This window comes from Chelonoidis abingdonii, chromosome 5 (assembly GCF_003597395.2).
Source record: "Chelonoidis abingdonii isolate Lonesome George chromosome 5, CheloAbing_2.0, whole genome shotgun sequence".
In the NCBI taxonomy this organism is placed as follows: Eukaryota; Metazoa; Chordata; order Testudines; family Testudinidae; genus Chelonoidis; species Chelonoidis abingdonii.
The window spans coordinates 28,391,727-28,412,288 of NC_133773.1; the positions used below are offsets into that span (position 1 = coordinate 28,391,727).

General features: G+C 41.6%; 1 protein-coding gene across 23 annotated transcripts in view; it reads right to left on the reverse strand.

Moving 5' to 3' along the window:
* ANK2 (ankyrin 2) overlaps positions 1-20,562 on the reverse strand; it is a 638,506-nt gene that overhangs the window by 42,061 nt on the left and 575,883 nt on the right. For 12 of the 23 annotated variants that reach the window (XM_075066172.1, XM_075066174.1, XM_075066175.1 and 9 more), the window contains 8 exons: positions 18,890-18,988; positions 17,580-17,734; positions 15,695-15,906; positions 15,067-15,271; positions 13,744-13,840; positions 8,358-8,586; positions 4,995-5,120; positions 2,149-2,271 (listed from right to left, as the gene is read on the reverse strand). In XM_075066172.1, coding sequence (XP_074922273.1) covers positions 2,149-2,271; positions 4,995-5,120; positions 8,358-8,586; positions 13,744-13,840; positions 15,067-15,271; positions 15,695-15,906; positions 17,580-17,734; positions 18,890-18,988 — 1,246 coding nt within the window. The remainder of the gene's footprint in view (positions 1-2,148; positions 2,272-4,994; positions 5,121-8,357; positions 8,587-13,743; positions 13,841-15,066; positions 15,272-15,694; positions 15,907-17,579; positions 17,735-18,889; positions 18,989-20,562) is intronic. The other 11 variants (XM_075066180.1, XM_075066191.1, XM_075066185.1 and 8 more) reach the window with 1 other exon arrangement.

Consider the following 20,562-nt stretch of genomic DNA (forward strand, 5'->3'; position numbering starts at 1 on the left):
TGCTAGGAACAGCTAAGATACTGCGCAGAACCCTCAAACTCCCAGGCCTCTGGTAGAGGACCCGAGGTTGAGGAAGACACATACCACCCATAGGGGTGAGAGGGGAATTTTTATATGTCTTTTGTCTGATGAAAAAAATTTCCTGGAACCTAGTCCCTCCCCCTACACACACATTAATTCTTATGGGGAAATTGGATTCACTTAACATCATTTCACTTAAAGTTGCATTTTTCAGGAACATAACTAAGTGAGGAGTTACTGCAATATGTATTATAGATATTAATATATTTATTCTTATATAACCCTGTGAGAGGTGGGCTTGAATAGGAACTCCATTTCTATAGAGAAGGCAGTAGGGCACAGAGTGGTTAAGCAATTTATCCGATATCACATATGAAGTCTTTGGTAAAGTTGGGAATGGCACCTAGGCCTCCTCACTGATTTCCAGTTCTGTGTTTTATCACTGGACAGAATTGTCATTAGTTTCAATATAATTTCTGCATGGAGACCAAGCTGAGCCTAGGCCCATTCCAAAAACCACTGAAGTCTGTGGTAGTCTTTCCACTAACTTCCATGGGCTTCACATCAGACTTGGCATATGTGTCCCAGATTTTGTTTTTTGGACTATTCCATCACCAGGATGGAGGGTATGTTTAAAAACAAAGAATGGAAATAATTTCATTTGAAATTCAGTGAGAAAGATATATGGTTCAAAATCTGATATATGCCCCCCGCCCAAAGTGATATGTCAAATATGCACTGTGCATTTTCAAGAGTGGTTGTGCCAATATTCAAATACACTGATAAATTTTGAATACTATTTATTTTCCCCTTGCTAATACTAAAATCATTAGGCATGGTCTACACTACAGCATTAGGTCAACTAAGGCAGCTTACATCAACCTAATTATGTCAGTGTACACACTATCACCTTGCTCCTACCAATGTAAGGGGAGGTCTACACTATAGCCAGGATTAACGCTCTGAGATCGATTCACTGGCAGTTGATTTAGTGGGTCTAGTGAAGACCCCGTAGTAACTTGATCTAAGGTACGTCGACTTCAGTTACGTTATTCACATAGCCGGAGTTGCATAGCGTAGGTTGACTTATCGCAGTAGCGTAGACATAGCCTGTGTCCTACTACACCAACATAGTAACTCCACCTCCACGAGAGGCATAGAGCTTATGTCTGTATAGTTAGGGTGAAACAATTTTCCTGTAAACACTGCGTCACTTATATCTATTGGCTGTCATTCTGTCCACTGGAGCCATGAAACTGACAAGAAGCCAGCTCCTGCTCAATCTCTGCTACAAGCTGGGCTGCCACCCAGGCTCCTGACTCAGGCTGCTGCCCAGGCTCCCCATTCCCCGCAGAGAGCCGTGCTGCCTCTCAGGGTCCTGGCTCCACACTCCAAGTCAGGCTGTTGCCCAAGCTCCTGGCTCTGTGTTGCTGCCTGGGCTCTCAGCTTCCCACTCCTTGCTGGGAGCATGGCAGCTGACCGGACTCTGGGTGCTGCCCCCCGGGCTTCTAATTTCCCCACCAGGAACAGGGCAGTCACACCGAGCTTCTTGGCTCCCCACTCCCTGCTGGGGATGGGGCAGTCAGCTGGACACCAGGCACAGATCTCCCCTGCCAGGAGCCTGGCTGCCCTCCCTGAGCTCTTAACTTCCTGCTCCCCCTGGGGAACATAGTTGTGCCTGGCAGGGTGCTCTGCTCCTGGAGTCCGGTCATCTGCCATGCTCCCAGTGAGGAGCAGGGAGTCGAGAAACCCGGTGCGGCTGTCCCATTCCTGATGGGGAGTAGAGAGCCAGGAGGGGGACAGCCAGGCTCCTGGTTAGGAGCAGTGAGCCGCACGTCGAGCTGAAAACTCTGGCTTTCCGTCCCCCACACTGCCCCTCTTAAATTGGTGAAAGCGCTTCTAGTGAGGATGTGCACTAGTGACAGAAGAAGAGCAGTGTGGACATGAACCACTGCAGCTGTATGGGAGCCTAACATAGACTGACTTGAGTTTATAGAAAACATGCCCTAAATTATGGGTTTTTAACAATCTTTTGCCCTCCTGCCAGTTTCCTGGTTGTGCTGTGACACTGATGATCCTAGACAAAAAAACTTCTATAAAGCTCTGATACAGTACAGTTGACATTACCTTTGTGTAAAGTGGCAATGTGATATTTAAGTTGCAGATGGCTTGATGAACTAGCCCTCTAGTAGATTTTGGCTCCTTCATAAATGATAGTCGCCCACAAGGTTCTTGAGTGGAGTCTCGTACCTAACGCAGCAAAGATATAAAAGTTTAATCTGTACTTTAGCTGCCCTTTGTATTCCATATGCAGTGTCAAAACTAGTTACAGGTAGACATTAGATCTGGAAAAAAGATCCTTCATGTATAGATGTACGTTTATGGTGTTGTTCTGGTTTGTTACATATTTGAGTATGTGTATATATGTGAAAAACAGGAGAGATCAGCAAAATAATTTAGACACTTTGAAGTCAGTAATAATGGCTTATTCACACAATGCAGTTTGAGACAGTAATTGCACTGTGACTACACTCTCATGATAACCTGCACTAACTCTGTTTTTCACTGACATACTGATGTTAGGGCATTTTTTAATTAATCTATAAAATAAAAACCTTCAAAATTCACACATACCACCACCATAATCTATACATGCACTTGTATTTTCCTTGGTAGATCATCATCAACTGCTGCTGCTTTGACTTCATTAGTAACAAAAGACAGCAACTGATCATTTAGCTGTTGTTATAGGGAGAGAGTGACATAGGTCACACATGAGTTTTCTTCTACTTCAAAATACCTTAGCAATTAAAATTCAGTGCACTTAAAATTGAGACTACTGCTGAGATATCTCTGAAAAAGCTGCAAGTTATTTAAGTGTGACCACTGTATAACCCATGAAACAAAACAAAATTATATGAGAGCATGATATGTTCTGACACTTTGAAGTAAATCTTGGAAGATCCCCACGTATCACATCTGTAAGGCAGAACTAAACATGCAACGTTTAGGACTTCAAATATGAAGGGTTTTAAGGTTCCGTAAACAGTCTAGGGAAGTACATACAAATAAAAGAATTATACCTCATTACGGATTTCTATCACTAAGGCCAAATGATAAAAATTAATCTTAAATATAGCCATGTGGTTACATACTTCTATTAAGCTGAATATACAGGATGCAGAGCCACATGACATACTTTCAGGACTGTATTAGAAAATTCAGGATGCGTCACAACCATGTGAAGCCAGCAGTATGTGACAAAAACACAGCTGATTCAGTTCTATATAAGTCAGACATTCATACAATAATGAGCCGGGTGGCGGGGAGGTGACACAAGAGGGTGTTCCTTGGTTATGACTAACCTATCTAGAATTGTAGATGCTTTCCAAAAGTTTACTTTCTCAATTAATCCCCATCTGTACATGTGACTAGCTAAATTAATTTTACATCACAGAGATTATTAAACATTTTTAATTTAAACAAGAACCTGAAATGACTGGTTTAGCAATCTCAGCCCAGTAATCCCTGGCACCATTGTTTGTGATACAGAATTACCCCAATACTCCGGGCACAATCACCTAGGGATGGCTTTGAAACCCATTGCCAGGGAATTGTGCTCTGCATTGCCTATGAAAGTGCTTTTCTCTGGGCTGCGTTCTTCAGTTTCTAGTGCTACTGACAATGACAATTTTCAAAAGTAAAACTACAACTGAAGCCCTCTGAACCTGTCCCTCTGAAAGGAGAGAAGTGCATTTGTCAGAGGTAACTGTAAGCATAGCAGATCCATGCCAATAGGTCTCCATGCTAGTAACATGGATTTTAGTGAGAGCATCACTACGGCTGTTATCACAATCAGCTTGCTCCTCCACTTGAGACTCTATGAAGGCAGTGGATGAGCAGCATAATTTGAAATATAAATAAAGGACTCATTCCTGCTCAGACTGAAGTCAAAGGGCATTTTGCATTGCCTTCAGTGGGAGTAAGACTGGGCACAGAGTTGAAGAATACCTATAGAACACTTGAAGAATTACAGCTGTATTTATATGATTTTGGTATGATAAGTAGTAAGGCCAGCACCAGTACAATTCAGCCAACCTGTCTGTGATGCAGACCAGTATTTGCAGCTTTCTCGTGAACCATAGTCAAACCACCTAGTATCAGGGATCTAATGGGCTTATCTACTACCGCAAATAGCAAAGTTGGAATACAGGAGTATTAAGAGGATTTTCCCAGTTATGTAAATGCACTTGGTGCCTTGCATACATTGTGACAGAAGGAAACACTTATTTCTGTAAAACAGAGGACTGCACTTGCAAATGGACCAATCAATCGCGGAAAAATAAAACATAAGGACTAATGAAGCTGTTCCTTCATCTCATTAGGTAGAGAGCAGTATTCCAAAAGACACAACGCTGAAGTCTGAAATGCATCACTGTTAAGTATGCCATGCAGTGATGAGAGTGATATAGCCACAGATTTAAATGTTTATTAGAGAATATTTAAATAAAGATGATACAAAGAGTTTGATGCGTCAGTTATTAGTCATCACGGGTAACATACAGAGTATGGGGGACGCTGGCATTTGGTTATCAGTTAGCATATAATATATACAGTCTGCCATGTCCCCAATGCGGGGTGTACAGTGGGTGGGATCGAGATACAGTAGGGGAGCAGTGAGGGTACATCGCTCATACAATGGGTTACACACAGTCATGAGTATTACTAAGTAGAACACATACAGTGCATTTTTACGCAGATTTGGGACCACTGTATTCGATAAAGTCTGGTTTGCCCTACCGGACAACAGAAGGCAATGGTTGCTCATATCAACAAAATACTTATTTCAGTATTTCTTATATGAGAATGCGGGGAAACTGTGTGATGGACACTTTCCAGACTGACAAATGTATTGAAAACCCAGAGCCAGTCCTGAATAAAACCACAGTCCATAACTGAAGTTATTCCATTACCTTGACGAACAGTGGAAGTCTATTTTCTTTGAAGGCATAAAAACTGAATATATGATGTTGCCCACTTTTTGTTAGTGGTACCAGATTGCCAAAGCAGTCAACGTAGATAGGCTTTCCTTCTAATACCTATGTGGAGTTAAAAAAAAGAACCCCCCCCCCAAAAAAATCATATCAATAGCCATATTCAGTATTCATTTCTACAGGATTTTGATTTATCCTTATGGAAGCATAATTCTGCATTGAGTTGAACCAATCTTAAAGTTTTCAGTATACAGTGATCTCAACCCTCAGCATTAGTGTTGCCATCTAGTATTATCCAAAATGTGTGAAGACACATTTCAGATTGTTTATCTCAATTCTAATTTTGAATATCATACTAGTTTCACCTGCTAAGAGTAGTGAGAAGTCCTTACAAATGAGAACAATGCTTTCTGTTCTATGAACCTGTGCAGATTTTCCATTTACAAGAATGTGTGCATTTTTCAGCATACTGCACTAAACTGGTTACCATATGGCGGCCCTCACCCAGGGCACCCTCTAGCATCATGCCACAGCACGACAACTGCACCTACCCCAGTTTTCTTTTCAGCTCTCACCTGCCCCTTTCTGGCTAACTCTACCACTGTTTCATTCTCTTAACCACACCTGGGTGGCAGCTGACAAAGTCACAGGTGCACTGGACCCTGCTCCCTCTCAAAGGGGTCAGTCACTCTGTGTTCACCACTACAGTTGAAGCAAACTCAGGATCCCAATTTTGAGCTGGAATGTAGCAAATCTGGCTGTGAGTATCATGAGGTTACATGTTTTACCTTCTTAGTCAATTCAAATAATTGCATAGTTTCTTTATTCTGCAGCAGGGTGACCATAAGGGTCCAATCTACTTGGGAACAGTCTTAGAGATGAGGCTTTTGCCCTGGGCTCCATAGGCCCAATTTTCAGAGGGGTTGTGCACTTGCAGATCCCTTTGGCTCCCACTGAAGTTGGGAGCATTTAGTACTTCTGAAAACCAGGCCTCAAGTGAATGTCTGGGATGCCTCTATGATACTGCTTATATTTCCTGGTAGCTATTTATATGACCCTTCCTCAGACCTGGGAACTCACTTCATCACAGCTTTTGGAGTCACCCCACACAAGCTAACAGCACTTTCAAAGGGCCCTTCTTACTTCTACCTCCCAGTAATTTAGTTTTGCCAATGTAATAAGCACCTATTTTATCTATCTTCTCTGCAAAAGATTGCCTATCACAATCTTTAGCACCAGACATCGAACCTGAGAAATCATTTATGCATGGTGGGAATTAGAGCAGAAAAAAAGTATTTGTCAGGAGGCAGAATGCGCTATGCTTTATCCACTTCCCGTTTGTCATTAATTTTAAAGGAGCTGACTCAGCCAGTAAAGCATTTAACAAACAGCACTAATACCCACACAGAAAGGCTTTTCTATGTTCAATATCAAACATGAATATTTATCAAACCTGCTAATTTAACTTCTTGCTCCTGGTGGATGAGCATGGCTTTTCTCACTGATGTCTACAGCAAACAAACTGACCAACTCCAACTACTCTGTCAAGGTGTTGATGATCTTTCAATTATTAATAGGTATTTGGTGGAAACTGGCAGGTGGGCACCTAACTGCTCTTAGAGCCTTTGAAAATCTCCAGAGCCTATCCTCTATAACATTTGATGTGCCTTACAAAGCTTAAATCATTTAAACATCAAAAATATGACTAATAAGTGCAAAAGGATAAATACTGAGGTGGTTACTCGGCTTTTTCAAGTTCCTTCGTCAGGCAAACTTCTAAAGGAGTCAGTGGGAGATTATCTGAACAACAAGGAATTTAAGATTTTGTCTTGACAGGTTACATCACAAAGCTAATTAAAATTAAATCACTCTCCTGTGACTACAATAGAAATGGCCACTGTGCGCTTTTCTTAGTGTTGAACAAAGTTTGCAGCCCCCATGTCCACTGGCAGTGCACAGCTGCCTCCACCCTGCCACTCCACTGAGGGTCTTGGAGTCAGAAAACACAGGCTACAAAGTGAGCAGCCCTGGGCTGGGAGGAAGTGGGTGAGGTAGGCTGATAGATGCATTGATTTATACCATCTTCCAGGTAGATTCCACAGAGAGGGTTCCTACAGAGCGTAGGTGGGTTTAAAACTGCTCCTTCCTCTGACAAAATTGTAAGGTGTGTGAATCGGTGTTGCAGCAATACTGCTATACCCTCCCTTGGGGTGATCTCCCTCCATTGTAGCCGCCCAGTGTCCTAATTTCTCTGTTTTTGTGCACCAAATTCTGAGGTCCTTAATCAGCCAACATTCCTACCAACTTCAGTGACAGTTTTGCCTCACTAAGGGCCACAGGAAATGGCTCTCTCACTATAATCTTTCCTCCTCCCCCCAAAACTAGCTTGACAATTACTCCTGCTTGACAAGAAACAAAGCCAGCCTTTCAGCAGAATTCCTGTTCCCCTCAGCATTGTTTGTACACCACAGCAGAGTTCCTTGATGAAGATAGGAACCTTTACCCTTCCATACTGCTGTTTTGCAGTGAAATTAGACAATAAGAGTGATCATCACAGTATCCTGAGGACTCCCCTCCCCTGGATTTGATAGAGAATGCCACCTATATAATACTCTCTAACTCTATTGGGTTGGAGAGTAACGGAATGAGTTTAGAGATAAATTTTTCAAAAATGCCTCAAGAGAGACTTAGGAGCCTGAGTCTCATTGAATGTCAATCAGACTTATGGAAACTAGGCTCCCAAAGTCACTTAGATGTTTACTCTAGAGCTGGGAACTCTGAGCCTCCAGAATGAAGCATCTGCAGGCCACTCATTCCATCACAGTCCCAATCCTTTCTTTTAATCTAAACTTTACAGCTGGGATTTTCCATAGTACTCATTGATGGCCTATCTTAGCTCCCATTGATATGAAATGAGAGTTTCATATGAAGTCAGAGCTGGCCTGAAACTTGGTGCTTGTTTTGAATTATCTTATACCCTGCTCTGAGATCACAGTATTCTGCTTACAAAACATAACCAACCCGGTATGTAAACTATGCATACAACTTGAAGGTATAAAAAGAGTTTTCTGCAATTGCTGTTTTTATGAACAGAAAAGCAGACACAAAAGGCCAGTATACTTTCCACACACAAAAATATACCACCACATTCTTTGGTTTGGAGGATGTAAGCTTGATTTTTAATCCAATTACAAAACATTTCTTAAATGTATACATACTTCCATTACTAATTTCTGCATACTGTCTGATATAGGAGGCAGAATTTGTGATTTTAGAAATAGGTGGGGCAAGACATTGTGAATGAAGACAAAGAAAATGATACTATATTATCTTGTATTGTACCTCTACATCCCTGCTTCTGGCAACTTCTGCAAAGTTTTCTTGTTGTTCTAGCGTTTTATCCACCTTGTCATCTGTCATGCAGAAGCACCTTAATCGAGCTTCTATGGGATCATGTGATTTGGCAAATACAACAAATTTGGCCATGTAGGGCACACAGATAATCTCTCTGTACACTTGGGAGGCAAAAGTAACAGATTCCTGTATCTGCCGACAGTCTACCAGCCAAAACCTGTGAAGGAACATAAAGAGCAATTATTGGAATTGGCCATCTAGCAAGATGTAAGCAATGCAAATCTCCATACTGGTAGTGTAGACACTGTCCTGGTACCATTGCCCTCTGACATCAAGTAACACAGCCACAGTTATTCATGAAAACATCAGAAAAAAAAATAGAAATTTAAAATTCATCCATTTGGGGAGATGAGGGTCAGGCAACCCATAATGCATTTTTTCTTGGTAAAAGGAAATTTTAAAAAATGATAGAGATCCTAATCCAGCAACGATTTAAAGTTTGGGTGAAGTATATGTGGACGTCTTTGCAGGGTCAGGAGCTTTAACAGTAACCTGCTGAATTAAAGACCTGGTCACTTAACCTGTTGTCATTAAGGCTTAGCTGTAAACCAAAACATGCTCTACTAATCTCCATGTCATCTAGATACGGGAAATTGCATTATACAGCAGTGAACAGAACCTAGTATCTGCTGATAGGACATGAAAGGAAATGCTTTCCTAGTGAACATCCCCCAGTACTAACCAACTCCAGCACTGTGGCCAGGCAGTCTTACCCGAGCAAGAAATGAGAGCATGGAACCTCAGGTATAATCTGGATTTTACATAATGATACAGGCCCGTACTGCCTGACATAGATTCTTGGATAATATGCCTGCCTATAAACTGATTAAATCAATGAGAGGTCACTGTTTATCTTGCTTCACTTATTTAACAGCCACTTACTATAAACTGCTTACAAGAGAATACCAGCTTCTAACACTTTCCTCCAGCAGAGTTCATTGAAAACATTCCTCACTATTTCTCACAAAGCAACTTTCATTCATATAATGTTGCAACAGACCCAAGTATCGCAGACAATAGACACAGATCACTATATAAACTGCATACACACCTCAGAAACCAGGACTAGAACTACAGCTCCAGAAAGAGGCCTCTACCAGCTGAGCAGAAGGAAAATTCCCCGTACTCATAGTGGTAGCAACTACCTTACCCCACCTCTTCTGGCTAGTCACTAGACAGCAACATTGTCCCCTCTCAAAATGCAAGAACATGAAAAATTACCAATTTTTATTACAACTGCCATACACTTTGTTGAGACAAACAGAGTGCTCTTTGCGTAATAAAGGCACTGAAAAAAAAATCCTATCTTGTACAGTTCTGAGCTGAAGCAGCATAAATGCCCTGTTATATATTTTCAAATGACAGGAAAAAAAGCTGTTATTTTCATCTAGTTTATCCCTGGAGCTGATGGCATATCATTTAAATAAAACTGAATGAGTGGGTGGAAATCATGGTTGAGTTTGACACCTGTAGGAAGGAAGAGGAATTTACCAAGGGTCAAAGACTCAGAGTTGATACAATCTACAGGGGGCTTATTACTTACTGTAGATCATATGGCACAACATCCCACAAACCATGCAATTTGAAACGTGATTACTCTGGTCTTATTCAATTTAGGATGAACAATAATGGATAGTCATTCTGTGCCTTTCTTTATAACATTGAACATGTTCATTGATTAAACAGTGGAAATTGATGACATCTGAACATGAGGAATCAAATCTGATACTCCAGGGTCCTTAATTTACAGAAGTGGGGAAAGATTGTACTGTATCTGACTCAAACCAGGGAGGCAAATCCTACCTTGAGAAGCCTCCACAGTGCTCAAACAGAGGAACACTTTAAAATTTGATTCCATATACAGCAGACAAAAAGTACAACTGAGACTAAATTTGTGTCTGATGGAATGGAAATTGGTCAAGATTGCAATCAGCTTCTTCAGTATTCTAGATAAATGTACCGATTTCCCAAACAGTGTCTGGAAGGACTTAATCCTGTGAATGGGAGTGTGATTCTTGTAAAACCACTTAAAGGCCTCAGCTCAGAAAGGTACATATGCCTGTGGCTGACTTTAAAGCACATGTAGTCCTGCTCACTGACTTTACGTGCTTTACTTTGGGTATAGGTTTAAATATCCTGCTGAGTGAAAAGGGAGCAGGTGGATCTTATAGAACAGTGGGTTTCAAACTGTGGGGGGCTGTGCTTGCGGGCAAGAGCTGTGCAGAGCCACTTGCGCACCTGTGCCTAGGAGCTAGACCTGCTGCTGGCTGCTTTCGGGGCCCAGCACGGTCTGCAGTGCCAGCCCCTGCTGACCGGGAGCTGCCTGAGGTAAGCATGCACCCCAACCCTGCACTCCAATATCCTGCCCCAGCCCTGAGCCCCCCCAAACCCAGAGCCCCTTCCTGCACCCCAAACCCCTCATCCTCAGCCCTACCCCAGAGGCTGTACCCCTGCCCAGAGCCCTGACCCACTCACACCTCCTGCCCCAGCCCTGAGCCCCCACAACCTGTAGCCCCTTCCTGCACCCCAAACTCCTCATCCCCAGTCCCACCCCAAAGCCTGCACCCTCTGCCCACAGCCCTGACCCCCTCCCACACCCTAATCCTCCACCTGAGCCCTCCCAAAATCCAAGCTCCCTCTTGTACCCCAAACCCCTCATCCCCAACCCACCCCAGAGCCCGCACTCCCAGCCCAGAACCCTGACCTCCTCTTGCACCCTAACCCCCTGCCCCAGCCCAGAGCCCCCTCCCATACCCTGAAACCCTCATTCCCAGTCTCACCCAGCAGCCCTCACCCTCACACCCCAACCCTCTACCCCAGCCCTGTGCCCCCCCCCGCCCACCAAACCCCTCATCCCCAGCTCTGTTGGGTCATGGGCATCAACAATTTTCTTCAGCTGGGTCACCAGAAAAAAAAGTTGGAAAACCCCTGCTGTAGAAGGTCTATAGGTCAAACAATTGTGACTCATTGTTCACACATTAACAACTTCCACATCTGGGCCTGCTGTTGATGCCATAACCCTTGTGCAGCTCTAGACTTGGATCTCTCAAATACAGTGTCTAATCTGCAATGCTGACTATTGAATGAAGTTATTAATGTAAGTCTTTAGCGTAACTAATGCTGCATACAGCTGTTGAGACACAACATATAGCTGAAGAGGTCTCTCTTGTGGTCTCTAGTGAAAAGTGTTTATTCCCCATTTGTTTGAGACTGAGTATATCTTTTTAAAGCTTCACTGCTGGCATTTACTGCAAATGGAGCTCCGTCTACACTGGGGAAATGTCTCACTAGTTCTACTGACAAAGCCCTTGTCTAGACCCGGCTCCAGAAGCTTGACCCAATTTTACCACTGCTTTGATTAGACTTGCTTGTCAGTAGATTCATTTAATTAAAATAGTAAGAGTATTTTGTCTGGCTACAAAACGTTTGTCTATATCATCCACCAATTTTAACAATGCTTCAGCAGAAAGGATGTTAGATCCTGAGAGCTCTCAATGGCCCCCGGCTGGTGAAAAGCAGACATTTTGTGGCTCCCTTTCCATTGCCACGTCCTATATATGCCTTTATGCTGGGGGATGCAAACAAGGGTGGCATAGAACTGGTTATGCTGACCCTAACTCACTTGGTAATTTTGCCACACCAAGGGAATCCCCAGGAAGCCTGTTGATTCGGCCTAGAACTGCTTTGCACTGCTGGAGTGGTGCAAAGTACCCTGAGCAGGGGTGAGAACCTGACACTTCATTTTAATACATTCTGATCCTACAATGATATACACACACAAGTAGCTCCATTCAGACAAATATTTCTGTTGAACCTGATAGGACAAGTTGCATGAGTGAAGTTACTCACATGTGCAAGAATTTGAAGGACTGGGCCCAAAGATTAAAAACTCTTCAGAGCAGGGACTGTATCTTCCCAGATGTGTGTCTGGGCCTCATAGGCGCGGGAACTAGGGATGCAGGGGGTGTGCTGCAGCAGCCCCGGGCTCCTGGCTGCCGGCCTCATGCCCAGGTCCCAGCTGCTGGCCTCAACTTGGGGGGTGGGGGGAAGGAGGAAGGGGTAGACAGGGGTAAGGGGGCTGGCTTTCAACACCCTCACTATTAAAAATGTTCCACTGCTGGGCCTACCAGATTTTGAGTCAGTGGCACTGTAATATAAATAACAGATAATAATAAACACCATATGTTAATAAAAAAGCCAATCAAGTCTAATATAGATTCTTTTGAAGATTCTGTTTATACTTATTCAGAAGGACAGTAGCTGAATCTGATCAGGAAAGTATTTCACTTCAGTGACACTGAACAGCTGCTAAAATCATGTCTCTGTTGTATCTGCAATGCAGCAAAATCTGAAGATAGGCAGATACTTTAGCTGAATTACTTTAGAATGACTTGGTGTGCAATCGCTTTGTTTGCAAATGGAAGGATGTTGGTGTGCAATTGCTTTGCTTGCAAATGGAAGGATGTTGGTGTGCAATTGCTTTGTTTGCAAATGGAAGAACTGCTGTTCGTTTTCATGTACGCTTCACTCAGTTTGTAGAGTGTGCTTCATGTTGTGATTTACATACAGGACCACTTCCAGGTCCTTATACCAGTTCTCCCTCTCTGATTTCTGATTCTTTGGAGATTGCTGGAAGTAACATAATCTTTTATAAATTGTAAACCAAGTACAGAAGCAACCTCTTTCCCCTGATGGGTTTTCCCTGGATGACTCTTCAATTAACTGTTTAAACAAGGGACTTTTGGCTGCTCAGTAGAGGAGGACCTGCCAGGCAAAGCCATGGTGGGGTTTTCAAAGGGGCTCATTGATACTAAAACTCTGCACCCACTGAAATCAACAATAAAATTCCCATTTAATTCGGTAAGTGCAAAGTAAAGTCAATACTGAAAATCCCACTGTATGTCTGTAAAAAACACCTTCAGGCATAAAAGGAATGCAGTTAGGTCAATTACAAAATCTCCTCTCACATTCCAGTTGGATGGATGCACTCTGGATCTAATCATTCATGCTACAGCAATATTCTTAAGAGCGTCCATACTTTTAAACATTTGAGTAGTCTTATTGACTTCAATGGGAATACTCACATGCCTAAAGTTACACATGTGCTTAAGTACCTTGCTGAACTGTGGCTATTGTATGCCACTAAACAGTTTAAAATAATCAACGTATTCTACTATATAGAAGATAATGGTTAAACTAAACTAAACTAAACCCCTTCCAAAAAGAGGTTAGATATAAGTGAGAAATGCATGGAAGAAAAAAGGACCAAATTTAAAGGGTTCATTTTAACAGAGATGTTTTGCTGTGTGTGTACCTGGCAGATACGTTTGTTGTGAAGGAAACACATTCATTGACAAATGTTAATGGTGTTGTTCCTGTAATATCTTCCCATTGAGCAGGGGTAGTTCCACCTGAAAGAACAAATAAATAAAAATAATAATAATTTAAAAACAAGCAAAATCTCAGCCCTCTTTTTTGCAGGAAATTTGTAGCATGTTTCACATTGTTGTAAACAATAGGCCCAGTTTTGCCTTCAGTTACACCTGATGTTACTTCGCTAATGTTAACGGGATTGCATGGATTTAGCCAAGGAGAGACTTTGCCCAAATAAACTAATAAGCATTTTCTCAAATGATGAGTGCTGAAGCACAGCTCTGGAAACAATCTTTTCAAACTGCATCTGAAACGGTTTGGGACTTACAGCTAAATGCAAATTTCTGACACAGAAAAGCAAAAAGATGAGGCTAAAATTTTCTGTATGTCATAATTAAATGTAATGGGGGCATGAATTAGCATTCACGTCACACTTCCTATCAGTACCTGGCCCAAACTGGGAAAGCTAATGATCTAACCAGCAGACCAAATTCGGTAATGAATCCTGATCCCGTGCCACCTGAGGCATGTCTCGCATATGCTAAGAAGGAGACCAAACATTACTTCTGCCCATTCCAGATTCTTTACTCATATAGAGGGAAATTATCCCAGTAACAACTCTGCTGCAGTTGTACTTGGGAGGAAGAAATTATAATAATAAATTTGTGATTTCTAATATATAGAACTTCCTTTCCCAATTATTCTGATTAGACTCAAGTTCAAGTTTTGCTATTTATTTCAGCAGAATTAATTCTGCAGAAGAATATTTTGCACAATTATAGAAAAACTCTGTTTGTATTATATTGTAAATGCCAGATTGTGAATCCCTCACTCATATTAATGAACAGTTACTCATAATTGATTTCAATGGTACTAGCTTATCAAAGAGAACCAGGGCTTCCAAATTTGGCCCTAAACTCTTTGGGACATTGATTGTGTTTCCTTATGTGTCATGAATGTTTGGACATCATTGACGAGAACATGGTGCTCCATAAACAGAACCAGTGAAGAAAATGCTAAGGAGTGAAAAGGATGGGGCTATATAGCATGGAGAAAAATATACAATACTGTTGTTGTTCTCCCAAGTGGTGAAATATCAGTTCCACTCCAGTGGAATGAATGCAGTTTATTTCTCATACACAGCCCCCAGCAAAGATTTTACAGAGATTTATGTCAATGTAATCTTTTTAATACGTTTGAACAACAACACTTTGTAATCTCAAAATTCTGCATCACACACAAAACTCTGGTGCACTAAGCCTACCTGTTATGCTGCATAGTAATCTTAAAGTGGGTGTTTCTCCCCCATAACCATTCATCATCCCATCACTGGAGGCTTTGGGGACAGGAATAGTCATTGTGATTGGCTTGTGGAATTTCCTCCTTCTTGGCTCCAGGGTGACTATAGGGCTGAAGGTTGCCTTGTTCCCTAAAATCTTCCTTATAAGTTCATTGTGCATAGGTTGGGCCTTTCCAAAGTAACAAGACAAAAATGAATAAACAATATGGAAATGTAGCTTAATGAAGATGTAAATGAACGTATCTGATCCCTGCCAATGTTACACAGCAAGTCATAATTAAATCCCACAACTCCTGTGTGAGCTGTTAGTATTACCATCATGGCACAGAGAGGTTAAGTGACTTCCCAATATCCTACAGTCAGTCAGTGACAGAGTCATGAATAAAACTCAAGAAATCTGACTCTCACTCCCACAATTTTTATTTTGCCGTAGGAGCATTTTAGATAGCAGTGGGCAAATGGTGAGCTGCTGTAATTGTTCAGTTGTCTGCTGATTATGCAATATAGAAAATGTATTGTTTTACCAGGGTCATGGCTCAAATGAAAAGCCAATGAGAAAGGTGTAATAAGCCTCGTCACTGCTTCTCTGTACCTGGAGGCCGACACGAATTCGCTTGGTTAGCGCTCCCTCTGGAAAGACTGCCTGCACTTGTGGTACCACAGTGCTGCTAAGCACACCTCCCTCAGGTCCAATGAGGTTGCTGTCCTGTTTGATCCGGGACACCACTGCAAAATACTGTGGGAAATCCCTGGTGATGATACGGCAGATACGCTTCTTCTCAAGCTCCTCCGGAGTATCAAGTACTGAGTGAAAAACGAGCCAAATTCACACAACAAGAATTTCATACAGACAACACAGCAATTTCCAGACAAGGAAAGCTATACATACTTAGCAATTAAAGGTCAAAAGCTTTAAAGACCTTTGAAATTTAAAAAAGCAGTAAAAGCCAGAATTTTTGTGGGGGTGGGGATTAGAGATAGCTCAAAACACCTAATTCAGAATGCGGGGAACATATAAATCAAGAACTTTGGTTTGAGCCGATCTTTACACTATGTACCTACTTGCAGGCCAAGGAGAACATCAACAGTACAAAACTCCAATCAGTTTGTTACTTAAGTATGTGCCTGACTTTAAGCACATAGGCAGTCCCATTCAGTTCTATAGTATTACTAACATGCTTAAAGTTAGGCACATGTTCAAGTATCACATTGAATCAAGATCTAAGCAAGCTTTCTAAAAACAAAAATTCATCCTTCAGGTATGTTCTCGACTCCAGCACAAATCCCCTCTGCCTGCCGTAGATCACTGTCAGTGCCACTATGGAGTTATTACAGTAGTATCGGTGATTACTCAGCTCCTCCAGACAAGCAGCCATCCATAAAAGGTAATAAAATACAGCACAGTGATATATTTGTGGAGGAAGCTCTTAGTTTAGTATTGTGAAAAGGGCATGGGAATTCATGTATGAAAGGGGACTTAAACATTGAGAAGTTTTATATATGGAGGTTACTTACTGTCACTGGAAGCTCTTTGAGATGTGTGGTCCCTGTGTGTATTCCACATGTGGGTATGAATACACACCATACACCCAAATCCAGAAATTCTTACGAGCAGTGTTCACTGGTCAGCACATATGCAATAGATGTCTCCTCATACTCATGACTGAAGGTACAAGAGCCAGTGCAGGCTGAAATCTCTCCAGTCCATCTTCCTGCCGCAAATCCAACAGGATCGAAAGCAGGGGACAGAGGGTGGGAAGTGGAATCCAGAGATAGAGACCACACATCTCAAAGAACCTACAGTTACAGTAAGTAACCTCCATTTCTTCTTTGAGTGCTGATTCCTATGTGCATTCCACATGTGGGTTATTGGCAAGCAGTGCTCAGACTGGAGCTGGGAGTGAGGAAGCCAGAAGCAAAAATACCATTGCTGTACTGCAGATACCATTGCTGCATCCGCAGCAGAGGCGTGAACTGAGAAAGAGGGAATGAAGAGGCATCGGCCCACACTATCTCTCATGCCCTTGGTCAGTAGCATGAGGAGACCTACTGCACGTATGTGGTTCAACAGACACTGCATGAAAGAATTTCTGGACTCAGGCGCATGACACACATGCATACCCATGTATGGAATATATTTAAGGACAAGCACTCGAAGAACTGCTCTTTACCAGATAATACCAGATATTTTTTGCCCCTTTGCTACTTTTAAATGTGCTAGGATGTCAGCAAGCGTGTACTCCCAGCACCGCCATGTATAGTAAGCATGTTATGATGTTCCCCTGTGATTTCTGTGAAATATCAGCAGAATGTGGCAACACGGCCTCTGGAGAGGAGCTCAGTAGCAAAGCAGTCAATCGGAGAGGAGATAAACTAGGTCTTCCCCAGATACAGAAATAATATAAGACAAAGGATCATTTTAATTTCTCTGTTATCCCCATCAACCCTCACCCCAGCCTTGTCCCAGCACTGAGTACCTTCATCCATTCCATTGAGGATTTCATTCAGTTCATCCTCGGTATATTCACAGAAATGCTCCTTCCAGCTGTCCCCATTCTCACTGCGCAGGATTACCAGCTCTCTCTCTTTCCCACGCAGAGCTGCAAAATGGGGGATCTCCACGATCACAGGCCTGACACAGCAACACAGCACATTAAATGTATATGGGTGAGAGAGGAAGAAATAGAAGTAATAGCAATCCATTCAGTCTGTTACAAAGTAACCTGGAATTCTACCTACTTCTCCAGAATAGTTGGGTGCAATCCTAAACAGCATATCAATGGGTCATTAGAGCATCTCCACTTTCTATAAGGACCCAGTATGCATCATAGGACAATTTAGATGTGCATACATCTCTTTGCACACTGTGGACAGCACTCAGTAAGGAACCAGTACTTTGAACAGAGATTTTAGAGTGTTGTTGCAAACTGATAAAATTACTAAAACTCATGCTCATTTTAGCTGTAACCACCATATGTGTTAACCTGTGCAATCTCATTCAAAGAGACTCCACTGCACAGAAAGAGGGACACATTCTGATCTGATATACTAGCAAAAATCAGAATAATGTCACTGAAGTCAATGGGCTTGATTTATCTCTCACTAATGCTGATTTTACACCAACATTAATCCGGATTTCTACTGGTGTGGAGGAGATAAGAATTTGTTTCATTATGAACACGTAAATATATGTGTGTGTGTGTGTGTGTGTGTGTGTGTGTGTGTGTGTGTGTGTATACATGTATATGCACACACATTCTCATAACTCTGGTATCTTCTACACTCTGTAAGAAAATATAAATATACATGTATACATAAACCTCATGAGTGCATAATGATATGGGCCATCATGTACCTGGTAAGTGTCATACTATTTCATACTATGTTATATTATATACAACATATAACATATTACTAATGATTTGGTAGCAATGGGTGCAAAATAGACACATGCACAGAAGATTCTTTTTAGTTCCAATCCAGGTTGCTTTGCTACAGACATCAAGCACATAACAGCTGGCACATTTTACAGCTAGGAAGATCTCATGCTAAACCAAAAATGAAGGTCACAGAATTTTAAGAAAAAGATACAAACATACCACCAAAACAAAAACCACATACCACAAGGATTGGAAAATGGTCCACTAAAGGTTAGATATACAAAATTTCAAATCATAGAAAGGAATAATGTCATGGGCACAATGACATAAAAAAATAAATCATATTGCAGGAGGAGGAGAAGAATGGAGAGGCCAGCATCCATCAATTTGTTTTAAGTCTCTCCTACCCAAGAAATTTGGTCCCAGGAGGCCCCAGCTGAAGGATTCGGCTGACCAAGCTTTCTCCCTCATTAAGTGGGGGAGGAGCCGTAGGCAGATGAAGTTTACTGAGTATATCCAAAGCAGCAGTGAAAGAAAGAACATAAATAAACTTTATGTATGTATTTTTTTAAAGAACCCCAGTGCCACTGTCTGGTCAACAGAGTAGAATTAGGTCAAACACTGAATAAGGTTCTGCCCTAGTCGTGCCCCACTGCTGACAGAAATTAATGAAATATTTCTATTAATGTCAGTGGAAGTTTTGTCACTGAACTTAATGGGAGCAGAATCCAGCCCTTAGAATGGATATATCAGTGTAGTACAGTAATATTTGTGTTGGCAGGTACAGTGCATAATACCTGATTTCACTGCCAGGACGCTACCCAGAAAAATAAACCTATAAGAAGCGACACAAAAATTCTGAGTAATGTAACGATTTGTGTTATTCAGATGAGTTTTTATTGAGATTCCTCATTGGATGGAGGGACCATTTAAAAAATAAAAGGTACTGCATGTTAGTGTGAATGTGGGGAAGAAGGACAGAAGATTAGAGAAATAATGAATGTGACAGCAGAGGTATTCTGCTGGTATTTTAAATTTGGGATTTGATAAGAACTGATCTAGATCTGAAGCGAATGTCAAATTGGTATTTTGTTAGGCAGCTTTTCTGCTGAAACCTAGGAGCATCTGAAACCTAGGAGCACTCCATTTGTCAAAGAAGAGGACTGGCCTCTAGCTTTATGTTCCCAGTGTTTCATAACTCTTCCTGAACCACTATTAAAGAACAGTATCAATAAAATAGTGGGAACAAGCACGGATACTTCTCCCTCTAATACTCCATCCTATGTGTTTTTAAAACACATCAAACCACTGCCCACTCTTTCTCAAGCTCATTCCTCCAGATGTAACTTCATCGTGTGGCTCTGCTGACTACCTTTACATGACAGGACTTAAATACAATTGAATTCATAACTTCATATGTCAGTTTCCAACTGAAGCCATTAACTCTATTGGAGGGGTTCCGTCAATCATCCATTTTTGGATGCCACAGTTGATAAGGAGAGTAGCTGATAAAACAAACAAAAGTGTGGAGAACTGCTCGTTTCAGCTGAAAATTGCTAAAACAAGCACAGCAGTAATTGCAGTTCTGATCTTTCTATTGGGTATTGCAACATAGGACAAAATAAACTGCTGGAGAATTCCTGAATTGTCCTATTGTTTTAGCTTGCAATTTTAACCCCAGAAAAATCAAAGGCTTGTGCTTCCCAGATAGTCCAAATTATTGACAGCAGGCCTATAGACAAAACACAAGTTTCTACTTTAAGGAGCTTTAACTTGTGCTGTATCTGTAGCAGGCTTTAAATTTGGTTTTAGATCAGTGCTGTGCTATTTGTTATTCATGCTTTAACTGTGGACAATTTAAATAGAGTATGAATTGCCTGACACTGATAACAATGTGATTTCCATTTGACTAGCACAGCACTGATTAATAAACTTATTCGAGGAAGCACACCAAACCTTAGTGTTTGTGGTTAAAAAAACATCAGTGTTTTCAAATAAAAAGGCATACAAGCTAAGTGAATTGCTGACGAACTAATCGCTGATTTGCATGAGGGGGCCTATAACTTTATGATTGATGTGG